Below are 12,167 nucleotides of genomic sequence, written 5' to 3'. Positions count from 1 at the left end.
GGCTAAGTAACCAAAAAGACTCTCTTCGTCTTGACTTAACGTTTGTCCACTTGTCAGCTTGCCTCCAGGTCGTCTCAATCTTTGTACTTGAACTGTTCCACTCAGGGTAAGAAGCAAGGAAACAGTAGCCCAAAGAAAAGAGTAGGAAAAGGAAGAGTCTGTTTCTTCCTAAGGAGGGGGAGAAGTCGCCTAGTCCTTTAGGGCAAATATTAGGTCTTTTCCAGAACAGAAGCTGTAGGAGATTAGGGATGTGGCACCAGCCTTGGAATATTCCATTATCCACAGGGAAGCCCTGAGAGAGAAGAACAAGCCAAGGTGAAAAGGCTAACCCTGATGACAGGCATTTAACCTGTCTGTTACCTTTACCCTCCAACTGAGTGCTACTCATCAGAATCCAGTAAATTTTTTTAATGCAAATGCCTAGACCCCAGTGAAGTCTTAATGAATGAACAGATGGAGGAAGTCTTCTCCAAAAGGAAGGGAGTGGAGTTCAGACTGTATTTGAAAATATGCAGCACATGGCTGGGCACAGTAGCTCACACCTATAATCCCAGCGCTTTTGGAGGCCAAGGTGAGAGGATTGTTTGAGGCCAGGAGTTCAAGACCAACCTGGCCAACACAGCAAGATCCTATCTCTATAAAAAATAAAATTAAAAAATTGTAAAACAAAAAAGTAAAAATACACAGCACACAATATACTCTCTCAAAAAGAAGACATAGCTTCTTACAGGAGGCTGATGGCTTAGTCTGTTTTGTTCTGGTTCTTTTTTTGTTTTGTTTTGTTTTTGTGTGTGTATGTACTTTTTTTTTTTTTGAGAGAGGGTCTTGCTCTTTTGCCCAGGCTAGAGTAGAGTGGTGCAATTATAGTTTACTGCAGCCTCAACCTCCCTGGCTCAAGCAAGCCTCCCATCTCAGCCTCCCAAATAGCTGGGACCACAGGTGCATGCCACCTCGCCCAGCTAATTCGTGTATTTTATGTAGACCGGTTTTCGTCATGTTGCCCAGGCTGGTCTTGAACTCCTGGGCTAAAGCAATCCACCTGCCTTGGCCTCCCAAAGCAGTGGGACTACAAGGCGTGAGCCACCATGCCCAGCCTATTTTGTTTTATCTTTAAATGAGTGGTTTAGCATCAGAAGAACAACACTGTATTAGTTTCCTAGGGCTGCTGTAACAAATTACCACAAACTAGGTGGCTTAAAACAGAAGAAACTTACTATTTCACAGTTTTGTAGGCTAGAAGTCTGAAATTGAGATGTTGGCAGGGGTATTTTCCCATCTTCTAAGGCTCTAGAAAATAACCAATTCCTTACTTCTTCCAGCTCCTGCTGGTTCCTGGAATTCCTTGGTATTCCTTGGTTTGTGGATGCATCATTCCAATCCCTGCCTCCATCATAGCCTTTTCCCCTGTGTCTCTATATTTCAAATCCCTCCACTTTTTCCCTGATAGGGACACCAGTCATTGGATTTAGGGCCCACTCTAAGTAAAAGATGATCTAATCTCAAGATGCTAACCTTAATTCTATCTGAAAAACCATTATTACAAATAAGTTTCTATTCTGAGGTTTTAGGTAGAGATATCTTTTGGGAGAACATAATTCAACTCACTACAACGGGTATCTGCTATGAAAGGCCAGAGAGGCAGTTTATGCTGGGCACCCTGAGAATGGAGTAGATGGAGAGAGATAATAAAATATGTCTTGCTACTCATGAGTGAATTAGCACAAATACATGAGCATTTGAGCGGTTAACTGAGGATATAGGCACTCCGACAGGAGGCCTGACATATGAAACTACAAGCTGGAGTTCTTGTTTTGGTGAAATAAGGGAAGAAAGATCAGAAAGCTGAGTGATCTTCCAAATAGTAAAAAAAAAAAAAAAAAAAAAAAAAAATTCCACTGAGTAGATGCCATTGAAAAGTTTATGCCAAGGTAATATCAAAGAGAAGAAAATCTTTTGCTATTTTTGTAAGTCTGTTTCTGTGATCCACCTATCAGCTTAATTGGAGAGAAACAGGAGGTAGGGTGGAAGTCTCTCTGCTAACCTTGATATTCCTGTGGTTTTGTTCTCCAGGTCACTGTAAAACCCCAGAGCAGTTTCCATTTGCCAGTCCTACAATCCCAATTAATGACTTTGAGTTTCCAGTCGGGACATCTTTGAATTATGAATGCCATCCTGGGTATTTTGGGAGAATGTTCTCTATCTCCTGCCTAGAAAACTTGGTCTGGTCAAGTGTTGAAGACAACTGTAGACGTAAGTAACCCCTCCCTGGGAACTACTTCATGTCTCTTAAGGCATAGATGGGACCAGGCTTGGTGGCTCATGCCTGTAATCCCAGCACTTTGGGAGGCCAAAGCTGGCAGACAGCTTGAGCTCAGGAGCTTGCAACCAGCCTGGGGTTGCCCAAACCCCATCTCTACAAACAACAACAGTAAAAACAGTGTGGGATTTGATTCAATTTGCTCAAATTTTGGAGGCAAGATGTCTATATTTGCCCAAAGTATTTTGATAAAGGGTGGTCTTGTGCATCACCCCTTTTTATTGCTCAGAGTTCCTGAACCTTGACTAGATGCTCATTTCATGAGAATGGCTCTCACAAAAGAATTAGAGAGAAAATTTATATTCACTGTAGATCATCCTTGATGGCTGAAACCATGAAATGAATGAAACAGGGATACAAAAGAAATTTATGTGGGTTACAGTGAACTGTGCTTGGCTAACTAAAAATAGGGGAGACATCTCAAATTTTGAGGCCTTTGATTTTGGCTGGTGGAATGACAGTACAACACTTTAGCCATAAATGACTTGTTTTGTTTTGTTTTTTGTTTTGTTTCTGTTGTTGTGTTTTTTGTTGTTGTTGTTGTTTGTTTGTTTTTTCTGAGATGGAGCCTCACTCTGTCACCCAGGCCGGAGTGTGGTGCGATCTTGGCTCACTGCAACCTCCTGGGTTCAAGCAAGTCTCCCTGCCTCAGTCTCCTGAGTAGCTGGGATTACAGGCACCCATCCCCACGCCCAGCTAATTTTTGTATTTTTTAGTAGAGATGGAGTTTTGCCATGTTGGCCAGACTTGTCTTGAACTCCTGACCTCAGGAGATCTGCCTGCCTTGGCCCCCCAAAGTGCTAGGATTACAAGCGTGAGCCCATACATAACTTTTATTGGGAGATGTAAGGTAGTCTTTTTGAAAGTGGTGTTCTGTAGCTGCATGGTTCTGAAGTTGTCTGCCAAGTTTCTTCAAAGCAGTCAATTCCATTAAACAATTGGAACTGTATATGCTGTTTAGTATGCCACACTCCAGTTTGAACCTTACAAACAAAGGTAAGTTGAACTCTACACTTAATCCCAAATTCTGCTTCTTCCCCCTAGGAAAATCATGTGGAACTCCTCCAGAACCCTTCAATGGAATGGTGCATATAAACACAGATACCCAGTTTGGATCAACAGTTAATTATTCTTGTAATGAAGGGTGAGTTGAGAATACCATCTCTTGAATATGAGTTCCAGAACAGCAGAGTCAACTTTGGATCTAGTCTCAGATAGACAAACTAAACTATTGCTACCTTTACTTTAAAAGCAAGCAATAGGACTTCTAGATGGAGATGATACCTTGGACATAGCATATTATCAAAGGAATACAAAAAAGAAGGAACAATATGTATTGTATTGTAAACCAGGTGAGGGCACCATGTTCCTGTCAAAGACGGTACATGTGAAACCTGGTCAGGCATTCATTGGATGAAAAGGAGCAGCTTACAAATAAGTGAAAGGAAAAAAGGTAGTTGAACCATGTGAACCTCCTTAACTGAGATCGGTAGGTACTACCGTTGAGTTGGAGGACTCTGAAGCAGGGTTTGGGAGGGTAAATCTTAATTGTAACAGAAGCTCTGGAAGATAATGCATCAAAGTGCACACAAAGAGGAGAACACTATGGGGTTCTTGTTCTTGACTTCTCCTTGGGACAAGTAGCCACACCAGAAGCCATTGCCTCAACTGAGAAGGGGCTTTTAAAGACCCTGGAGTGGACCTCCAGCAAACTCCAGTAGACCTGCAGCAGAGGGGCCTGACTGTTAGAAGAAAAGCTAAGAAACATAAAGGAAGAGCATTAACATCAACAAAAAGGACGTCCACATGAAAACCCCATACAAAGGTCACCAACATCTAAGACTAAAGATAGATTAATCCACGAAGATGAGGAAAAACCAGCACAAAAAGGCTGAAAATTCCCAAAACCAGAATGCCTCTTCTCCTCCAAAGGATCCCAACTCCTTGCTAGCAAGGGAACAAAACTGGATGGAGAATGAGTTTGACAAATTGACAGAAGTAGGCTTCAGAAGGTGGGTAATCACAAACTCCTTCAAGCAAAAGGAGCATGTTCTAACCCAATGCAAGGAAGCAAGAGCCTTGAAAAACATGTTAGAGGAATTTCTAACTAGAATAACCAGTTTAGAGAAGAACATAAAGGACCTGATTGAGCTAAAAACACAACACAAGAACTTTATGAAGCATACACAAGTATCAATAGCCAAATTGATCAAGTGAAACAAAGGATATCAGAGATTGAAGATCAACTTAATGAAATAAAGCATGAAGACCAAAAAGAATGAAAAGGAATGAACAAAGCCTCCAAGAAATATGGGACTATGTGAAAAGACCAAATCTACGTTTGATTGGTGTACCTGAAAGTGCTGGAGAGAATGGAACCAAGTGGGAAAACACTCTTCAAGATATTATCCAGGAGAACTTCCCCAACCTAGCAAGACAGGCCAGCATTCAAATTCAGGAAATACAGAGAACACCACAAAGATACTCCTTGAGAAGAGCAACCCCAAGACACATAATCGTCAGATTCACCAAGGTTGAAATGAAGGAAAAAATGTTAAAGGCAGCCAGAGAGGAAGGTCAGGTAACCCACAAAGGGAAGCCCATCAGACTAACAGTGAATCTCTCTGCAGAAACCCTATAAGCCAGAAGAGAGTGGCGGCTAATACTTAACATTCTTAAAGAAAAGAATTTTCAACCCAGAATTTCATATCCAGCCAAACTAAGCTTCATAAGTGAAGGAGAAATAAAATCCTTTACAGACAAGCAAATGCTGAGGGATTTTGTCACCACCAGACCTGCCTTACAAGAGCTCCTGAAGGGAACACTAAACATGGAAAGGAATAACTGGTACCAGCCACTGCGAAAACATACCAAATTGTAAAGACCATCAACAATATGAAGAAACCACATCAACTAACGGGAAAAATAACAAGTTAGCATCATAATGACAGAATCAAATTTACACATAGCAATGCTAACATTAAATGTAAATTGGCTAAATGCCCCCAATTAAAAGACACTGACTGGCAAATTGGATAAAGAGTCAAGACCCATTGGTGTGCTGTATTCAGGAGACCCATCTCATGTGCAAAGACACACACAGGCGCAAAGTAAAGGGATGGAGGAAGATCTACCAGGCAAATGGAAAGCAAATAAAAGCAGGGGTTACAATCCTAGACTCTGATAAAACATACTTTACACCAACAAAGATCAAAAGAGACAAGGGCATTACATAATGGTAAAGGGATCAATGCAACAAGAAGAGCTAACTATCCTACATATATATGCACCCAATACAGGAGCACCCAGATTCATAAAGCAAGTTCTTAAAGACGTACAAAGAGACTTAGATTCCCACACAATAATAGTGGGAGACTTTAACACCCCACTGTCAATATTAGAGAGATCAACAAGACAGCAGATTAACAAGGATATTCAGGACTTGAATCACCTCTGGACCAAGCAGACCTAATAGACATCTATAGAACTCTCCACCCAAATCAGCAGAATATACATTCTTCTCAGCACTACATAGCACTTATTCTAAAATCGACCACATAATTGGAAGTAAAGCACCCTCAAAATGCAAAAGAATGGAAATCATAACAAACAGTCTTTCAGACCACGGTGCAATCAAATTAGAACTCAGCATTAAGAAACTCACTCAAAACCACACAACTACATGGAAACTGAACAACTTCTCTGAATGACTACTGGCTAAATAATGAAATTAAGGCAGAAATAAGTAAGTTCTTTGAAACTGATGAGAACAAAGACACACTACACCAGAATCCCTGGGACACAGCTAAAGCAGTGTGTACAGGGAAATTTATAGCACTAAATGGCCACAGGAGAAAGCAGAAAAGATCTAAAATCGACACCCTAACATCACAATTAAAGAACTAGAGAAGCAAAAGCAAACAAATTCAAAAGCTAGCAAAAGACAAGAAATAACTAAGATGAGAGCAGAACTGAGGAAGATAGAGACACGAAAAAAACTTCAAAAAATCAATGAATCCAGGAGCTGGTTTTTTGAAAAGATTAACAAAATAGACCACTAGCCAGACTAATAAAGAAGAAAAGAGAGAAGAATCAAACAGACACAATAAAAGATGATAAAGGGGATATCACCACTGATCTTACAGAAATACAAACTACCATCAGAGGATACTATAAACACCTCTGTGCAAATAAACTAGAAAATCTAGAAGAAATGGATAAATTCCTGGACACATACACCCTCCCAAAACTAAAACAGAAGAAGTCGAATCCCTGAATAGGCCAAAAACAAGTTCTGAAATTGAGGCAGTAATTAATAGCCTACCAACCAAAAAAAGCCCTGGAACAGATGGATTCACAGTCAAATTCTACCAGAGGTACAAAGAGGAGCTGGTACCTTCCTTCTAAACTATTCCAAACAATAGAAAAAGAGGGACTCCTCCCTAACTCATTTTATGAGGCCAGCATCATCCTGATACCAAAACATGGCAGAGACACAACAAAAAAGGAAAATTTCTGGCCAATATCCCTGATGAACATTGATGCAAAAAAGTCCTCAATAAAATACTGGCAAACTGAATCCAGCAGCACATCAAAAAGCTTATCCACCATGATCAAGTTGGCTTCATCCCTGCGATGCAAGGCTGGTTCAACATATGCAAATCAATAAATGTAATCCAGCACATAAACAGAACCAATGATAAAAACCACATGATCATCTCAATAGATGCAGAGAAGGGCTTCAATAAAATTCAACAGCCCTTCATGTTAAAAACTCTGAATAAACTAGGCGTTGATGGAATGTATCTCAGAATAATAAGAGCTATTTATAACAAACCCACACCAATATCATACTGAATGGGCAAAAGCTGGAAGCATGCCCTTTGAAAACCGGCACAAGACAAGGATGCCCTCTCACACCACTCCTATTCAACATAGTATTGGAAGTTCTGGCCAGGGCAATCAGGCGAGAGAAAGAAATAAAGGGTATTCAAATAGGAAGAGAGGAAGTCAAATTGTCTCTGTTTGTATATGACATGATTATATATTTAGAAAACCCCATTGTCTCAGCCTAAAATCTCCTTAATCTGATAGCAACCTCAGTAGTCTCAGGATACAAAATCAATGCAAAAATCACAAGCACTCCTATACACCAATAATAGACAAACAGAGAGCCAAATCATGAGTGAACTCCCACTCGCAATTCCTGCAAAGAGAATAAAATACCTTGGAATACAACTTACAAGGGATATGAAGGACGTCTTCAAGTAGAGCTACAAACCACTGCTCAAGGAAGTAAGAGAGGACACAAACAAATGGAAAACATTTCATGAACATGGATAGAAATAATCAATATCGTGAAAATGGCCATACTGCCCAAGGTAATTTATAAATTCAATGCTACCCCCGTCAAACTACCAATGGCTTTCTTCACAGAATTAGAAAAACAAACAAACAAACAAACAAACAAAACGACTTTAAAGTTCATATGGAACCAAGAAAGAGCCCGCATAGCCAAGACAATCCTAAGCAAAAAGAGCAAAGTTGGAGGCATCATGCTACCTGACTTCAAACTATACTACAAGACTACAGTAACCAAAACAGCATCGTACTGGTACCAATACAGATAATATAGACTAGTGGAACAGAACAGAGGCCTCAGAAATAACATCTACAATACAACCACACATCTACAATCATCTAGTCTTTGACAAACCTGACAAAAACAAGCAATGGGGAAAGGATTCCCTATTTAATAAATGGTATTGGGAAAACCGGCTAGCCATATGCAGAAAACTGAAGTTGGACCCCTTCCTTTACACCTTATACAAAAATTAACTCAAGATGGATTAAAGACTTAAATGTTAGATCTAAAACCATACAAACCCTAGAAGAAAACCTAGGCAATACCATTCAGGACATAGGCATGGGCAAAGTCTTCATGACTAAAACACCAAAAGCAATGGCAACAAAAGCCAAAATTGACAAATGGGATCTAATTAAACTAAAGAGCTTCTGCACAGCAAAAGGAACTATCATCAGAGTGAACAGGCAACCTACAAGATGGGAGAAAATTTTTGCAATCCATCCATCTGACAAAGGACTAATATTCAGAATCTACAAAGAACTTAAACAAATTTACAAGAAAAAACAACCCCACAAAAAGTGAGCAAAGGATGTGAACAAACACTTCTCAAAAGAAGACATTTATGCATCCAACAAACATGAAAAAAAGCTCATCATCACTGGTTATTAGAGAAACGCAAATGAAAACCACATTGAGATACCATCTCATGCCAGTTAGAGTGGTGATCATTAAAAAGTCAGGAAACAACAGATGCTGGAGAGGATGTGGAGAAACAGAAATGCTTTTACACTGTTGGTGGGAGTGTAAATTCGTTCAGCCATTGTGGATGAGTGTGGTGATTCCTTAGGGATCTAGGACCAGAAATATCATTTGATCTAGCAATCCCATTACTGAGTATATACCCAAAGGATTGTAAATCATCCTTCTATAAAGACACATGCACACGTATGTTTATTGCAGCACTATTCACAATAGCAAAGACTTGGAACCAACCCAAATGCCCATCAATGATAGACTGGATAAGGAAAATGTGGCACATGTACACCATGAAATACTATGCAGCCATAAAAAAGGATGAGTTCATGTCCTTTGCAGGGACATGGATGAAGCTGGAAACCATCATTCTCAGCAAACTAAAACAGGAACAGAAAACCAAGCACCGCATGTTCTCATTCATAAGTGGGAGTTTATGAGAACAATGAGAACACATGGACTCAGGGAGGGGAACATCACACACTGGGGCCTGTCAGGGGGTAGGAGTCTAGGGGAGGGATAGCATTAGGAGAAATAGCTAATATAGATGACGGGTTGATGGGTGCAGCAAACCACCATGGCATGTGTATACCTACGTAGCACATCTGCACGTCCTGCACATGTATCCCAGAATTTAAAGTATAATAATAAAAAAAGACTGTGTACTCATTTTTGGTTGCCATGATAAATTCAGAGAGGGAAAACATGATATACATTAAATTTTACTGCAATAACTAAGTGCCCCTTGTTATCAACCTCATTCTATTCTATCACTAGAGTGAGTACCAGTATTCATCCTTTCTGACTGTCTGAGCCTGGATGATTTAAACTGCTTTTCACACAACCCCTTGACCAACCTCTTCTCACCTCCCATTGTGAATGAACATAGATTTCCCTATGTAAGCAAAACAAAATATCACCATATCTAAGGCAAGATAAAGCAATTGAAAATAAAAGAAATCAACCTAAGAGATCTGAGAAATATTCATCTGCACAACAGTTTACTCCAATAAACAGGGGACAATCTTTAGAAACCTCTCATATGTGTTTGTAACATAGAATTGATGAAACTATAAGAGGCATTTATAAGATGTAATTATCTGATATCAGAAAAGTTGAGATGTGAATGAAAAACATGGGCGTCTGAAAAGGAGTGGTGACTGGTAGATTGGAGCCTGCCCTCTACCGCCAGAAAAAAAAAAACACCAAAGGGATCATGAAGACAAGATTGAATTCTCCAGAATTCATCAAGGACCAGACTTGAAACGACACACATATACACACAAACACACAGGGATATAATACAGAAATTCCAGAAAAGAAATAAAAGAAAGCAGAATGAGTAGAAGCATTAATTAGCACATAATGGAAGATAATTTCTCAGGCTAGAAAGAAAAATATTAAATTGATCCTTGAAGGCTTAATAAACAAACCAAGATTAACAATAATGGGTCCTGGCCCTACATGGAGAAAATTATGCCATCCAGATATAAAAACAAAATACTGCCACTCTCCAGATATAAACAGAAAACAAGAAATTCATATTAACACCAAGCTTCTGTTCTGTAACACTAAGTAGTAGAAGTTAGTGTTTGAGAGGAAATGTTGTACAATACAATTTCTGTACTCAGCCAAGCTGCCATTCATCTGCAAGGCACAGATGCATCATCTTAAATAAGCAGGAACCCCAAACATATACCAATTAGATACACTGCCTACAAAACGAAAAACTCCCACAAAGCTGTGGGAGTCTTATTTTTGAAGAAGAAATCAAAATTCCAAATGGTGTTGTATCAAAGAAATATTAATGGGGCACAAAATCAGTTAAATGGGGTCACTAAAACTGTTTTATTTAATATGGAAATAAAATATCAAAGCAGGACTAATTCTTGAAAGATAATTCGTGTAATATGAAAAGAAGAAACTTGTTATAAAAAATAGATTTTATCACTTTAGGAAGTTAGAGATCAAGTAACAAAAACCATCATAAATTTTAATATGTGGGGGACACATATTCTTGACATAAAAAATAAAGAGAAAATGGTACTTCACACCAGTATAAAATCGAAATATATATGTTAAAAATCAAATTTTAAAAGATAATCAGAAGGGTGAAACAACTTGGTCCATAAAACAAAAGAGGGGTTAGAGAAACAAGAGCTAGCAAGCTTTCTGTCTGTTTTGGGAAACCAGTATTATTATGTTGAAGTGAATTAAAAAATGTGTTTTAATGCCTCAGTTTTTCTAATATAATAAATATTAACAGATATAAGCTCCAATGGTAAAACCACTTTGAGGTCATTAACAATTTTTAAAGTGGGCGGGCGCGGTGGCTCATGCCTGTAATCCCAGCACTTTGGGAGGCCGAGGCGGGCAGATCACCTGAGGTCCGGAGTTCGAGACCAGCCTGGCCAACATGGGGAAACTCTGTCTCTACTAAAAATACAAAATTAGCCAGGCGTGGTGGTGCATGCCTCTAATCCCAGCTACTTGGGAGGCTGAGGCAGGAGAATCACTTGAACCTGGGAGGCGGAGGTTGCGGTGAGCCAAGACTGTGCCACTGCACTCCAGCCTGGGCAACAAGAGTGAAACTCTGTCTCAAAAAATAATAATATTAATAGTAATAACAATAATAAAAATGTTTAAGAGTGCAAAGAATTCTTGAGACCAAAAAAGTTTGAGAACTAGGGCTTGAAGGCCTTCAAGCAAAGATAGGAAAAGGCTATTGCAAGTATGGTACAAAGAACAGGGAGAAGGTTTTATAAATATATATATAATATATATAACATAAAATTCATCTGTATTATAAAAATAATAAATTTGATATAAATAAATATTATATAAATCTGATTTTTAACATTTTGATTGTATACTGGTGTAAAGTACCATTTTCTCTTATTTTTATGTCAAGAATATGTATCCTCTACATAGTGTAAGTTTATTATAGTTTTTCTTCATTCCTAACTTCCTAGCTGTAGTGATAAAATCTATTATTTTATATCAATAAAAATATTGATATAAATTTTATTTACATGATATACAACATTTAAATATAACAATATTTTATATTATAAAAAAACAATATTATATATTACCAAAAAAAACTCCATTTAGCAGAGCAAGAATGGAGTTTGTTTTGTACAGTGCTGAGTTCCAGCCCATAGAATTGTTAAATAAACAAAAATGAAAGAACACTATAAGATCAAACTTGTCTGTTATAATAGTAAATGTGAATGATTCCGATTCCCCCTTTAGAAAGACAAAGCCTTCTAAGTATGGTCAAAATTCTATTTACAGTAGCATCAGAAAGAATAAAATACTTAGGAATAAATTTAATCAAGGAGGCACAAGACCTGTGCACTGAAAACTCGGTAATTGAAAATGAGCAAATGATGTGATAGACATGTCTCCAAGGGAAATATACAAATGCCGATAAACACATAAAAAGATGTTCAACATCATTAGTCATTAGGGAAGTGCAAATCAACCTGACTTTGTACCTATTAGGAT

The 12,167-nt window shown here is 38.5% G+C and overlaps 1 protein-coding gene across 5 annotated transcripts in view; it reads left to right on the top strand.

Moving 5' to 3' along the window:
* CR1 (complement C3b/C4b receptor 1 (Knops blood group)) overlaps window positions 1–12,167 on the top strand; it is a 235,393-nt gene that overhangs the window by 75,572 nt on the left and 147,654 nt on the right. For all 5 annotated transcript variants that reach the window (XM_050781586.1, XM_050781567.1, XM_050781577.1 and 2 more), the window contains exons 26-27: window positions 2,071–2,250; window positions 3,362–3,461. In XM_050781586.1, the coding sequence (XP_050637543.1) occupies window positions 2,071–2,250; window positions 3,362–3,461 (280 nt within the window). The remainder of the gene's footprint in view (window positions 1–2,070; window positions 2,251–3,361; window positions 3,462–12,167) is intronic.

The sequence above is a fragment of the Macaca thibetana genome, chromosome 1 (assembly GCF_024542745.1).
Source record: "Macaca thibetana thibetana isolate TM-01 chromosome 1, ASM2454274v1, whole genome shotgun sequence".
NCBI lineage: Eukaryota > Metazoa > Chordata > Mammalia > Primates > Cercopithecidae > Macaca > Macaca thibetana.
This window is presented reverse-complemented; position numbering and strand designations above follow the sequence as displayed.